Genomic DNA, 14,814 nt, shown 5'->3' on the forward strand with positions numbered 1-14,814 from the left:
AATACTTTGTGGAGCCCAGACTGGAGCCAAGTCTAATAACCACACATGTCCCAGAACCAACAGAGGCAACCCATGCACCTTCCTACAATAATACCACACTGAACAAGATTTGTGTGAAATGTCAGTCCTATGACTTAACTCAGACGCCCCATTCCAAACTGCACCTCAAGGACTCTTCCACAATGGACACCTTGTAAGTAAGGTCTGAGCAGAAGGGAAACACTGGTCCTCCCATTCTTCCTCTTCTCTCTTCCGTTTCCATTTGAAGTGGCCATTTCCACCATGTTGCCCTAGAGCTGCCTCCTCTCCAGGAAGCCCCCCTGATCTTGGAGCTGACCCAGCCTCCACGCAGGAGTTTCCCACCCTCCCCCACAACAGGGAGTACGAACAAGAGCCTAGAGCCATGGGCCAGGCGCTCCCTGCCCTCATGCTCACTAACGAGATGGGCTAACTCAGTGTAAAATGGAAATATGCCATCAACTACACGGTGTTGGGGAGCTGGCCACAGAAATCAATGCCCTCATTTTCACAGACCAGAGTCTGAGGCCCAGAGAAATTAACTCTCTTGCACATGGCCACATGGCTGACTGAATTCTCTGCTTGGAATATAACCACAGTCTTGAGGAGGAGGAGAGCAGTGTTAAATGAAACCGTCCATGGAGAGCATCACATGAGACGGTTAAGGATGCAAGCGTGGGTCCACCAATGCCATCCGCCGGCGGCCCGAAAGAGGAGGCCCGCCTCCTCAGAGCGGCACCCCTACCTTTCCATGTCCGGATTTGGACACCTACTGAAACTACTCTTCATACAAACGGAAAGAGATTTGAGGATTCAGACAGAATGTCACATCCCAGAGAGTTCTATCTTGATAATCTATAAAGTAGCTAATATGTTCTTTAAAGTGCATGTCTGTCTCTATTAATGAGGCCACATTTTGCGATAAGGAGGAGGAGAAGATAAAAAAGACAAGCTAAAGTAAGATAAAGATAAAAGAGACATGATAAAGATAAAAGGCCAGATAAGAGAAAGATTAAAAAGATGAGCACAGGCCCTTCCTTGCTTTGTGCTTTGTTTTTAACTGTAGTCAACAGCCCGGCTCAAAGCACCAGCACCGTCTGGCTCCAGACCAGTGGGCAGCTTCAGAAAGTCCCTTTACTCTCTCAGGCCTCATGTGAAGCGGGTGTGACATAACCCCCACCCCTGAAGATTGCTGGGAAGAGCAGAGGACACAGCGCAGTTGTGAGCTTGGAGCACAGTGAGTGACGCAAAGCACATGGCCTTTATTGTCATCGTCACCCTTATCTTGGTCATTCTTGTCATCCTTGTCATCATCATTGCCCTCTTCATCATCACTGTCATCATTGTTCTTGTCATCAGCATCATGATTACCATCATATGACATCATTTTCATCATATCCTCATCATTGTCATTATTGTCATCATCACTGTCATCAATGTCCACATCTTGTCATTGTCATCAATGTCCAAATCATTGTCATTGTCATCATCACTGTCATCATCATCACTGTCGTGTCAATCACTGTCCTCATCAATGTCATCATCACTGTCACCACCACCTTCTCTGTCGTTATTGCCATCATCATAATCGTCATCACCATCATCATCATCATCACCCTCACTGCCATTATCGTCATCATCATCGCCGTCATCATAGCCGTCAGCATCACAATCATCATCATGATCAGCGACCAATGCCAACAACATTCCTTCCCAAACACAGCTGGTTACCTACTTCCCCCAGGGCTCTGAAGGTGCTCACGGCGTTAATCCATGCCAAAACAGGGCCTTTGTTGTCTGTTGCTCCTCGTCCATAAAGCTTTCCTTTAAAAATGGGGGAAGAACTTTTAGAAAAGCACAGACACCCCTACCAAGTTGAGTGAGTTAAAAACAAAGTTTTATGGGTAATCATTTTAACAGTGCTTTCTATTTTTCCAGGCACAAATCTTGCTCTGCGATCACCATGTCCAATCTCTTCTGTACAAACAGTATGGCCATCAGTTAGATAATACCAACTAATTTGAAATATACAAATATTTCCCTTTGGCCTTAATAATAATTAGCTATTTTATCCAAGCTCATTGAAAAGAATCTGTGGACTTGCTGCAGAATGCCATGTAACACAGCCTCTCCTTTCAAGAGTTTATAATTCACAGAAGAATGAAAACAGGGTATGTGTGCATCTCCATTAACCTTTCTTCTTTTCTTTAAAAAACATAATTTCACTTAGTATTTTAAAAAGGAAACTACCTTCCTCCCAAGAACCCCCATCTTGGGAGTTACATCGCCCAAGAGCACACATCACATGCACAGCTGTAGTTTATTTCACAATTGAAAACAGCCAGACTTGTTGGACAGCTCGCAGACTATGAGACTGGCAGCATCTTACTGATTCTTAACGGTGACAAAGGATGGGAGTCAATCTTCAATTCCCACGCCTCATAGCCAATCCCTTATCCACAAAGAACCCAACGCGAATGCATCACTGACCGTCCACTTCCGTCAGCGTGTACGGGTCCGTGAGCCACCCATCTTCCTGTCTGGCAGGCTGCACGTCCAAGTGGCCGTAGAAGCACACAGTGGGTTTCTTTGGATCACTTCCCAGTTCGGCCAGGATGATGGGAGGTACTGGGAGAGTCTGACCGTCAGGCAGCTGCAGAAGAACAACAGATCACATAAAAGAAAAAAAAGCGCTGTCTAGTTCTTCCAGAAAATTCACAGACATGACATAAGGAGTCCCGTTTTGTTTCTGCCCCTGTTTTTTTGTAGAGCCCACATAATTTTTCTGATTGTCACTTTATCTACGTTGAAAATGGGTACCATGAGACACTTAATTAAAACCTAAAGCATAATTAAAAGAAAAGCACTGTTTTAGATGCATGGTGACAGTCTACTTAATCGAACATGCTCTTCAATGTGAGCTCAGACTCAAAGGGCTTAAATTCGGTGGACGTGGTTCTGGAAAGCATGTCCAGCATCAGGGACTCATCAACGTTATAGCAGGCAGCACTAACACTTAAGTTCAGGAGTGCCATTTGCGACCAAGATGCAATAATAAGCAGAAATTCTGACGTAAGACTGGGTCCTTTGAGAAAGGTGCTTTTGAATGTAAGGGAAAGGATGGTTTGGGAGTAATTTGAACCACATGTGAAGGATGTGAATGAACATGGGGGGGGACGTTCCCAGTCCTGACACAACAAGAGATCAGTAATACCATCTCGTCAGGGACAAAGATGTAATTCTTCATCCTTAGTGGGTATTAAGATTATAGGGGCGTTTTCCTGGAGGATCGAAGAAAGTTCCAGTCTTGCCACCCCCAAGGGAAGGCCTGGCTGCTGCGCACACCTGCTGAAAACCCGCGTCCACGGAGTCCACGCTGGCACCCAGGCCCCGGAGCTTGTCCATGGCCAGGGCCATCATTCGGAAGAGCTCTTGTCTGAGGCGGGGCACGGGCTGGACCGAGTCGCTCTCAACAGCCACCCACTCTTTAAGGATCTGTGAGGAGAGGCGACAGGGTGTTTGCCTGAGGGGTGTCATCCACCCCCGATCTGGGTGATGCGTGCCTCCCTGAGACCTGACTCCAGGGCAGGAGACCCCAAATCCCCCTCTTCACCTGACCCCAACACTGAGCTGGCAAACAGGCAACTTTCAAAAGTAAGTGCCAAACCGGCTGGTAGAGACGTTCATAAAGGAGAACAGGGCAGACCAGATGGGGCGCGGGTTGCTTCCTAGACACCTGCGCCTGTGCTTGTGGGATCCACCGGGGTGCATAGTGGGGGTCCTCACCCACCACTTCTGGTTTATTAAGAACCGGGGGCAGCTGTCTGGGGCTCTCCCACAATGCCCCGAGGCGCCTGGCCCTGGCTGCTCAACCTAGTTAACCCCCCCCCCCACCCCGTGGCCGGGGCTGGGCTGCAGGGCTCCCCGACCACCCTTTGCATATAGGCTTTGGGGTCCCCCCCCCCCCCCCCCCGCCCCGGCCCCGCACCTCCAGAACCCAGTAGGCAGTGCAGCCCGGGGCTTGAACTCAGCCTGTGCAGGCGGACAGCCTTGCCTCCTGCACCGGCTTCTCCCCTCGGAGCTGCCTGCAGCCTCGGCTCCCTCATCCCTACGAGGAGCGCAGTGCTCTCTCCCTGCGGGTGGTTGTGAGTGTGACACTGTCACACAACGAGAAATGTATATTTTGATCTTTGTCCTGGGCTCTTGGCCAGAGCCCCTAAAACCTTTGTGCTCTAATGAGATGAAGGCGGCAGGAGCGTCTTGCGTTCAGAGCGCGGCCTCCCAACACGGCCTCGGAACGCCCTGGAACACGGGAGCACATTCCGTTCCAATGAGGCAGTTCCAATGGGCTTCTGGACGGGCTGGTCCCCAGAAAGAGCAAGCCGTGATTAGAGGCTTGGGGCTTCCAACCCCCGCACCGCCCTCTGGGGAGGGAACGGGGGCTGCAGACCTGTCCATAACCAACCACTCCTCCGTGCTGAAGCCTCCACCAGCGTCGCCGGAAGTGCGGGCTTCAGAGGCCTTCCGGGATGGCGGCTGCACCCACAGCCCGGGAATGTGGCGCCCCCCAACCCCGGGGGACAGAGGTGCTTCCGGACCCTGCTCTGTGTGCCCCTTCATCATGTCCTTCGTTACACAACACGTGGGAACCGTAGGTAAGTGTCTCCCTGAGTTCTGGAGCTGCTCTAGCAATGATGGGACCTGAGTGCGGGTCATGGGAGCCGCAGGGAGCATGTGGGTAACCGGAGGCTCACTCCCTGTGATTGGCATCCCCAGTCGGCCGTGGGGGCACGGAGGTGAGGCTCACTCCAGGCAGGTGGTATTAGAAGGGAGCCAGACTGTGGGGTGCCCCCTTGGTGTCCAGAGAGCTAGATGGTCCCTTGGTGCGTCTAATATACACACGTCTGGCCACACGGCGAGGGAAGCGGTGAGGACAGCAGGCATTCCTTCCCGCGAGGGACAGGGAAGGTGACTACACACAACGGACTCGGTGCCTGGGCCCTAATGGGCACCAGTCAGTGCCAGCTAGCGTGAATTATCAATAGTAAGCAATCACAGGGCGCCTGGGGGCTCAGCTTCGGGCTCGGGTCGTGATCTCACAGTTCAGGGGTTCCTGCCCGGCGTCGGGCTCTGTGCTGGCAGCTCAGAGCCTGGAGCTGCTTCAGATTCTGTGTCTCCCTCCCTCTTCGTCCCTCCCCCACTCGTGCTCTGTCTCTCTTTAAAATAAATAAATATTAAAAAACTTTTTTAGATAATGATCAATCACATTCCACTATTGGGGCTTGAGCTGCTGATGTTGGGATGGCCTCTGTTTTTATTAAAAACCACACATATTGGAAATGACCAATCTTGGACTCCCCAACGTATTTTAGTTTGATCTCTGTCCTGGTTGTGGCACTTTTACTCTTAGTGGGAAGCCATTAATGCAACCTGAAGGAATACTGTGTTTTGCATCTTAACCTGACATTTATAGAGCAGAGGCCACCAAGGACTCCCTAACGGCAACAGACCGGGACCTGTGAGGAGGCTGCGGAAAGGAGAGTTTGGGCGGAAAGACCCAAACCAGCACGCGTCCACCACACACCGTCCCTCTCCCCCATTAAGTCCAAACTACACCTGAGTCTCCACTTGGGTTTCAAAGACCCATCAGGCATTATGTGAAGTAAAGACGCCCACACGTGTAAGGAAGGATTCTATGAAGGTCAAGTGTGGGACCAGTGGCCTAGCCATTCAGGTCTGTGTCTTAGCCTGAGACTCTAGCTTTTCCCATCTGTCTGCACGTGACTATTGCCAGCGTTGCCTGGTTGACGCAGTACACGTATACGGAGCACGAATCACGTGCAGACATGGCGTGGGGCGCAGGGCACGAAGTCCTGAGGGGACTTGCAGGGAGATGGTGGCTACAGCTCTTCCCTGCCCCCACCCTCTCTCTCCCAGCCCCCTCTCTCCTTGCTTTTCCCCTCTCCCTCCATCTCTTCTCCTGAGATGTGTGCCCGCACCTCGTGCCGTCCACCATGCACTGGGTTAGGAATGGAGCGGAGGATTGTAATGAGGAGACAAAGTGCACATTGCACAAGGTTTATGAAACAGCTTTGACATTGAACTCCGCAGAACTCTGGACCTAAAGCTTGCTGCAGCCAGGTGGTGTTGCCCTGGGGTGGCGTCACGGGGGGAGGAGTCTCAGGCAGGCTTTGCAGGGGAGGGACCTCAGCAAGGGCCCCTGTAAATGGGGGAGTGGGTGCTCAGAGGGTAGCCCAGGGCCAGCGTGGGCTCAGTGGGTGTCACCACCAAGAGGACACAGCCTTGAGAAGCACTCTGGGAATGCCCCCTCCAGGAGGTATGGCTGCAAGGATCCCTTACCTAAATCTCACAAATATGTCTCTCTTTCTTTAAATGTTTATTTACTTTGAGAGAGAGAGAGAGAGAGAGAGAGACTGAGCATGAGCAGGGAAGGGGCGGAGAGGGAGGGGGTCAGAGGATCTGAAGCAGCTCCAGACTCTGAGCTGTCAGCACAGAGCCCACCCAATGCAGGGCTCGAACCTACAAACCATGAGATCATGACCTGAGCCAAAGTTGGACACTTAACCAACTGAGCCCCACAGGAGCCCCACAAATATATCTTAGTTTAATTCCGTGAAGACTCAAGGGTATTTTCAATGGAATTAAGTTGTCAGGCAAAAAAAAACAAAAAAAAACAAAACAAAACAAAAAACCAAAAAACCTCCACCCCTCGAAGCAAATAACCACTCACCCAGCTCCCCAGGGGTATGGCCCCTGACTGTTTCGTGTGCTTGGCTTCTCCTACCTGCACAAACTCATTCTGGTGGAGATCGATGTACTGGAAGACCTTCCCGAGCAGCCCGGAGGGTGGTGAGGACGGCGAGAACATGCCCCCCTCGAGCAGCACCAGGTAAGCCAGGAGCGAGCACACCTGGGGCAGGCGACAGGGGAGGGACAGCAGAAATAAACACCGGATTCTGAAACTTCAACCTTTCCAATGCTTCAAGAAAGCTTGCGTTACCCAACGCAGCTACGCCCAGTCATTGGGCTAAAAGAACAAAAGGTAGTAGAGAGGAAGTGAGGGTGCTTGCTGTGTCTTCAGGGAAACAGCTTCACGTTCAAAGCTGAAGGACTTTAACGAGACACAAACCAGCTGCACAAGCTTGTGAACACGCCAAGCCTTCCACTGGCTCTCTTCCTGCGGAGGCAAGTCGGCGTGCCGCCTCCAAGCAAAGGCAGTGTTTGTAAGAGAGAGAAGTGCGAGGCGATTAAAACACAAAAGAACAAAAAAACTTTTTTGTGTGATCAACCAGTGCAATTAGAAAAAATAATATTTTGTAAGGACTCTCAAAAATTCTGCATGGTATGTGGGTTTCTTCTCTCCACTCCTAAGTTAGAGTCCCTTAAAAAGAAACTTACAAGCCGTGCGGTGATAAATCACATCGAAGGCCTGGCGATCACTTAGACGCTCCACCTGCGAGGCCCCCGGCCTTATCTGTCGTCTCCCCCGGGCTCTCTGCTTCCCTGCCTGAGGGGTCCCTTCCTACCCCCGCCTGTAAGTGTGGGACCTGCTGCAGACCCCAGTCCCCGCCTTCTCCCTCCCAAGACACCCCTCCACGCAGAGGGTGCGCTCCAGGCTGTGCACAGAGCAGAAAAAGCGGGTCCGGGTGAGGGCTACCAGGTCAGAACTAAACAAATTCCCCTCTTCCTTCTGGACTGCTGCACGTTTTTGCAACAGAGACATTTTGGATGTGGGCTGCTTCCTCCCTTAACTTACAGTCCCAGGCGGCGGCACAGCCAAGGTGAGGACTTCTGTCAACAATATAGAAAACGACAACTCAGTAATAAAATACAAATTAACCCGGTTTAAAAATGGGCAAAGGATCTGAAGAAATACTCCTCCAAAGAAACTATACAAATGGCCAATAAGCACATGAAAAGATGCTCACCAGTATCAGCCAGGAGGGAAATGAAAATCAAATCAAACCATAATAAGCCAGTTCGCACCCACAAGAATGGTTAAAATCAAGAAGTCAGATGATGACAAGCGTTGGGGAGGCTGTGAAGAAGCCGGACCCTTCACGTGCTGCGGTGGGGATGTAAGATGCGGCGGCGGCTTGGAAGACAGCCTGGCGGGCCCTCAGATGACTGAACAGCTGCCATATGATGCACTGTTCCACTTGTAGGAGAGATGAAAACACACGTCCACACAAAAACCCGTACGTGACCATTTACCGCAGCATTATCCATAACAGCCCAAAAGTGGAGACAATCCCAGTGGCTGTGGACGGGGCATTCAGACAAGGGATGTTGCTCAGCCCTCAAAACAAAGTTCTGACACCCGCTGCTGCAGGAATGAGCCTCTAGCATCTTGCTAAGTGGCCCCAGACACAAAATACTGCAGATTGTCCAGAAGAGGCAAATTCTGAGACAGAGAGCACTTGCTAGTGGTCTAGGGCTGGGGGGCTGGGGGGGCTGGGAAGTGACTGCTCACGGGCCGGGGGTCTGTTGGGGTGATGACAGGTTCTGGGATTGTGACACTGACTGCACAAGTCCATGCACTAAAGGCCGTGGGACTGCATACTTTAAATGCGCGACTTGTGAGGCATGTGAAGTATAGTGCAACACAGCTGTTCTGTAAACAAATATAAGCACTCGCTCAGTAATATGCGTGTATTACTGAGTCAGAGAAAAGTCCATAAAGGAAGCGAGGTGGTGGGTAACAAGGTGAAAGCGAGCCGCGGTCTTTCAAGAACGGACTGAGAGCTTGGCCCAGTAGATGGCGCCAGTGGGCCGTTCATGACCTCCCTTTGCCTTCTATTCCGGTAGAAATACAGCTGGAACCTGCTAGGCTCTGAGGGGCAGAGCCGAGGCTGAAGGCTGCAAATAAACCAGGCGGAAATGACTCCTTGAGACCCACAGTGGCAGGAAGACGGAGCCCTGGGCACCCAGGGAAAGCTCTTTGAAATGGAGTAGGCGATTTTTTGCAGCCAATACACCTAAATCAATATTTGAACTTTTATTATTCATTCATTCAATTTCCATTAAAAATTCTCTGATGCTCCTCTCTGATGAGAAACAAAAAGGGGAATTTGAAGAAGAAAGGGGAGCCAGGGGCCAAGAGGGAAAACCGTGATTGTAAGGCCTGAGAACATTTCTAATTTCAGTGGGACCGACCCCCCTCCCAGCGGGAGCCGTATGCCAAGGACTGACCTTCCCAAAGGACTGCTCCTGGTGATGTGGCCCAGACACCAGGGGTCTACACCGCTTCACCTTCTCTCCTTGAGCCTGCCAGGCGGAGAGCACCGCCGTCCTTTGCTATCAGGCCCACGGCATTGACCTTGACTCTGGGCACCGACCCTGCCTTTAAGATCCTGGTCGACCCCAGGCTGCACATCTGCTCCTCTCTGGAGTCTCTCGTGTTCCTCTATCTGTTTGCCTCCTTGTGTGATAGTCAAACTTGACCTTGAACTAATTGCCCAACAAAATTCTGGAGATTTCGAAAGGCTATTCCTGACTTTGGCCTTTGCAGAACGAAGAGAGTTGCTAGAGAATGGAAGCTAAAGAATGTGGCCAGGGGCAGAGCTGGGAAGACCCTGGGTGTGGTGCTGGCTTTCAGGGAGCGGGGAGCCCAGCCCTGGGTGGCGGGCGCATCGCAGAGGAAACCTTGCCTGCTCCACTGCCTTCTGCTACTTCCGGCTCCTTGTTCTTCAGTTTGCAACAAACTTCCAAGTACCCCAGTGCTGAGTCTTATTTTCAAACACTTTACCTTTAAGACTTCTCAAAGTCAGGCCCATGTCTGTGGTGCACCACCCCCAACCCCAATCCAGTCCCACCTCCTAAAGTCTCCCCACCGGGGCTACTGTGTGGTTCCGCACAGGACAGGATGCAGGCCTGTTTCTGCGCGCCTCTCCACAGCTCCGGCCAACGACCGGACGAGGCTGGGTCCTCTGGGTGCTTAGCTGCCGGCAGCCCGGAGAGCACCATGCGGCCTTAACCACCACCTTCCACCACCACCGGCCTCAAAAACACCAGGCGCCCTACAAGGGGGGGAGGGGGAGATGTGGGCAAACCCCACCCCCTCCCCATTTGCGGTCCTGGTCTGATTTTGACCCTTGAATAGAATACACAATAGGAAATGAAGGGCCGAGCTTGCTCCCTCCCAACACGCAGGCCCGTCAGCCCAGCCCATTTCCACTTGTGGGAAACTTCAGTGCCTGTCACCCTGCACACCAGAGCTCTGCTTACCACTCTCCCGGAGTCCTGTGTGACTGCTCTGGAGAGGCCGCCCCTGCCGGGTCGGCCTGGATGGATTTGTTACAACACAGAAGAAAAGGCTTTATCCACCTCGTTTATCTCACCATGACAGGATTAAAAATAAACCCCCAAACCAAACCGAAAAAAAAAAAAATAACCCCGAGGTTGTTCTGAGGCCTGTTACTTCCCCTGCGGGCACTGAGCTGAGCCAAGGGACCCTGCAGAGAGTAACTAACCTGGACCACAATGGTTGTCCCTTTAAGAAGGAGCTGGAAGGGGGCGTGGCCTTCGGAGGGCAGCCTGGACGCACTCCAGGAGGAAGGAATGGGTTCCAAGGAGCAGAACTCTCCAGCAAGTCCCAAGAACTCCACCAGGAACTGCCCGAAGTCAGGGCATGGCGGAGGAGCTGGGCGCAGACTCAGAGACGGGCGGGAAGCATGACCATGACCCTGAGGTCTCAGGCCCGAGCTCATGTGCCCAGCCCCCCGCAGCCCCAAGGCTCTGCACACAGTGCTCCATCCTGGACGGCAGACAGCCTATAGGATAACTGAGCTCCGGACTTCAAGGGCGCATGTTTTCTCCCTCCCTCTGGCCTTCCCCCCACACAGGCCGCAGGGAAGGCATTGTCCACCTGTGATGTCACCTCGGAAAGCACTCTTGTCACCCTTCTTATCCCCTCCAGTCTGGCCGGGAGTCTGGGCCTCTCTGAGCTCAGGCAGGAGGCGGCCCCGCTCCGCGAGGCTTCCGAAGCCTTCTGACCTCAGCAAACAGGCCTGCGGTCCACAGTGCAGCGCAGGCTCCCTGCCTCTCCCACAGGCAGGAACCCGAGGCCACGGAAGTCACACGATGAAAGTCACAGTGCGGTGACAGCACTGTCACCACAGGGAGCTAGAGAGTGGCTTCTGGGAGACCAGAACTTGTCTGACTCCACCCCTGGACCAGGGGGTGGCCTCCAGTGTGCCAGTGTGCCCACGCTGGCCAACCTAGTGTGCCAGGACGTGCTGGCTGGGCTGGACCGGAGCCACTGCCTTCTTCCTCCTCCTTGAAATCTCACTGGATTGACTTTTTCTAAGAGTTTTCACGGGATGAATCTAAACCACCTGCAGGAGCGACCGACTGATCTTGGGAACAGCAGATGGACTCGGGGTTCAGGCAGGACAGAGAAGAGCCTGGAGCCACACGGGCCGGAGGTGCGTGTCGGGGGCAGAGGAGGCCCAGGCTGTGGGGCAGCCGGGCTGAGGGGGGAGCAGAGGGGCTCCGGAGTCCGGAGAGGAGCCGCGTGCGTTTTCTTTTTTGGTCTAGAAACCTGTAACTGCCTACGTACTCTTACACGTTCAAAGCCTTCAACTCACAGACAACTCGGTTTGCCTTCAAAGCATGGCGCTTGCCTTGTCCTTCATGACTGGGAAGCGAGTCCGGGGCAGAAAGGGAGGGACAGGCTCCAGGTGTGGCCGCCTCCCGGACTATCGTGAACAGGTCAGCACAGGAAGGTTCAGGCACAAGGGAGCCCCAGGGGAGGGCACGGATGGACCCACCCCTGTCCTAGTGTCCTAGGGCTCGGGAGCCAAGTGCCCCAGAAACGGGCCGTCTGCAGGACTGTGGCCGGTCATGCCGGGGGCCCTGGCTCGCAGCGGCACCCTTCAGCCTCCGCCTCTGCCTCACTGGGCCCCCCACCCAGGTATGTCTCTGGGCCCTCTCTCTCTTCAGAGGAACACTAGGCAGCGGCTTTAGGGGACACCCAGTTCAGTATGACCTCATTGTAACTAATTCCATCTGCAAAACCCTACTTACAAATTAGGTTACATTCGGAGGTTCCGGGTGGACATGAATTTTCCCCATCCACCTGCTCTGTATTTTCTTATCATTACCCAATATTCTGTACATTTGTTTACTTAGTAATTATCTGTCAGGCTTGCGAGAACATAAGTTGTAGGAGGCCCAGGACTTTTGTCCCCTTTATCTCCATATCCCTAAGTGCTTGCCGCAGAATAAGACCCCAACCAAGAGTTAGGGAAGAGTAAAACGCACAGTCGAAAAGGTCACCAGTAGTGACGGATCTTCACGGACTCCACTGCTTCCACTTCAACACTGTAGAAAAAGCAAACTTTGTCTACTGATAAGAGCATTTCAGCTATAACATGAATAAGGGAAGACGCAAAAGGCAAATCCGGGCAGACTGTGTTCCCTCCCAGCGATCCTGAGCGTCTCCAGGCTTTCCTGAAATCCCACGACTGGATTTGTTCATCACTCTGTGTGAGGTCCTTCTGGCCTCTCTCCACCATCCTTGGCCTGGCAGCCCCTGTGCTCCACCTGGAGGGCACGCACCAGCGGCCCGCCCCCCTCCACGCCAGGGCCGAGGCCTGAGGCACACAACCTGTACACGGTCCACACCCCTTCGTTCTAAGGGATTTCAGATTTTCTCTTCTTCCTTGGTGTCCTCAGCCTCACTTGCTCAGTCTTCAGCATCACTAGCTGAAGACTCAACTCTTACTCTCTCCCAATATTGCGTCTCCACCATCCCCTTTCTTCTCTTTCTAGAAGGACGATCATTGGAGTCTTTCACTCTGTCACACATCCAAACATTCTCACCGCTTTTTTTCTTCTTTTCTCTTTGCTCTGCTTCCTGGGCAACGTCCTGCCTGCTTTCCAGGCGACTGGCTCCCTCTTTGCGGCCATGTATGCACTTACGTGACCACTGAGTTTTTCCAGGGACTAGTTTTCATTGTTGGGACCTCAGTGAATTGTGTTTCCTATCCATCTGTTCTTGACTCACATGTGCCTCCCGCATGAGATCCCGGATCTCTTAAAGAATTTAAACAGACATCATTTGTATCCATTTTAAACACGTTCTACTGTTTGCCTTTCTGAGGATATAAACTCGCTTCCCAGGGAGCCCCGTGGGCTCTTCCTTACTGTGAGTCTCACGCCCTTCGGGATCCCGCCTGCACCCTTGCCCTGAGCGGCAGCTGCTTCGTCCTCCCTCTCCGTACTACTTCTGCCTGGGGATCCAGGGCTCCCTCCACAGGGTGCTCGGGGTGCCTGGCCTAGGAGTGGTTCTTAGGCTGCTGGCTCAGGGTCCCCGAATGGTGTGCCGTGGGGCTGGGAGGTGTCACCAGCAGGGAGACCCGCCCAGTCCCTCGTCTTGCAGCTACGGTGCTGGCTCCGGCTGCCCTCTGGGCCCAGGCACTTCGGGCCCTATCACTCTCCGGGGGTCTCGTTTCTGGACGCCACAGCCCGTGTGGGACCCAGAGCCCAGCAGAGCAGCACCTTCCGCCTCTGCACCCCACTGTCAGTTCTGTTTTTGTTCCACAGGGATATTTACTACATTTCTGAGTCTATGTTTTCTTTTTTATTAAAATTTTAAAGCACATGTAATTGGGGTATTTGAAGTGGACGGGAGAGTTTAAAAAGTGAGGGGAACCTGGGTGCTCAGTTGGTTAAGCATCTGACTTCAACTCAGGTCATGATCTCATGGGTTCATGAGTTCAAGCCTTGCGTCAGGTTCTGGGCTGACAGCTCAGAGCCTGGAACCTGCTTCTGATTCTGTCTAACTCTCTCTGTCCCTCCCCTGTTCACATGCTGTCTCCTTCTCGCTCAAGAATACATTAACATTAAAAAAAAAAAAAAGTAAAAATGAACTCATACTGAATCTTGATCAGAAGTCCCTAAAGTGATTTCCCTTTCTGGAAGGAAGGGCTCCCCAGCCTGGCCCCGAGCTAGCCTCATACACAGCGTCCACCTGCAGACTCACTGGACACTTCTCCAAATCCAGGGGAGGGCAGGATTAGCAGGAAGAAAAAAACTCCCTGAAAAGCATTGTGCTCTGATTACTGTGCCTGAAAAGGCATAAACATCCATATCCTACATCCCCTCAGCCTCCAAGACCAGTTCATGGGATCTATTAATCACCGTGGGCCCAGCACCAGGAGCTCAGGACATAAATCAAGGTGCAAGGTCAGTAGGGGCTTTGGCCTCTGGCATCGCCCCAGGCCAGCGCTCCTGCCGAGACCCCTGGCTGCAGGACTAGGTGTGAAGTCGGGCAACAAGGTGCCCCAAGTGAACTTTAAAGCCGAAATCTGTCAGTGTGGCGGACCCCGGGGGTTCGGGACAGGGGAGTTGTTCCTCATTCTAGAAACTTTGGGAGCTCCACCTGTGCGCACCCCCCCCACCTGTAAATACTCCCCCTTCCGCCTGTGCCCACTCCCCTCCACACCTGTGCCCACGCATCCCACCTGTGCCCACTCCCCTCCACACCTGTGCCCATGCATCCCACCTGTGCCCACTCCCCTCCACACCTGTGCCCACGCATCCCACCTGTGCCCACTCCCCTCCACACCTGTGCCCACGCATCCCACCTGTGTGCATTCATCCCACCTGTGACTCCCGCACCACCTGTGCTCATTCCCCACCTGTGCACTCCTCTACCACCTGTGTGCATCCCCACTCCACCTGCGCACACTCCCCCCACCTGTAAATACTCCCCCTTCTGCCTGTGCCCATGCACCCCACCTGTGCCCACGCATCCCACCTGTGCCCACT

The 14,814-nt window shown here is 53.0% G+C and overlaps 1 protein-coding gene across 3 annotated transcripts in view; it reads right to left on the reverse strand.

Moving 5' to 3' along the window:
- The window catches only part of CNDP1 (carnosine dipeptidase 1), a 37,554-nt gene that overhangs the window by 17,212 nt on the left and 5,528 nt on the right, over nt 1-14,814 (reverse strand). Inside the window, exons 1-5 of one of the 3 annotated variants that reach the window (XM_029921747.1) lie at nt 10,512-10,579; nt 6,824-6,949; nt 3,364-3,513; nt 2,509-2,671; nt 1,754-1,842 (exon numbers count right to left, since the gene is read on the reverse strand). In XM_029921747.1, coding sequence (XP_029777607.1) covers nt 1,754-1,842; nt 2,509-2,671; nt 3,364-3,513; nt 6,824-6,907 — 486 coding nt within the window. In that variant the 5' untranslated portion in view covers nt 6,908-6,949; nt 10,512-10,579. Of the gene's footprint in view, nt 1-1,753; nt 1,843-2,508; nt 2,672-3,363; nt 3,514-6,823; nt 6,950-10,266; nt 10,369-10,511; nt 10,580-14,814 lie in introns of those variants that run through there. The other 2 variants (XM_029921746.1, XM_029921745.1) reach the window with 2 other exon arrangements.

This window comes from Suricata suricatta, chromosome 14 (assembly GCF_006229205.1).
Source record: "Suricata suricatta isolate VVHF042 chromosome 14, meerkat_22Aug2017_6uvM2_HiC, whole genome shotgun sequence".
NCBI classification, from domain to species: Eukaryota; Metazoa; Chordata; class Mammalia; order Carnivora; family Herpestidae; genus Suricata; species Suricata suricatta.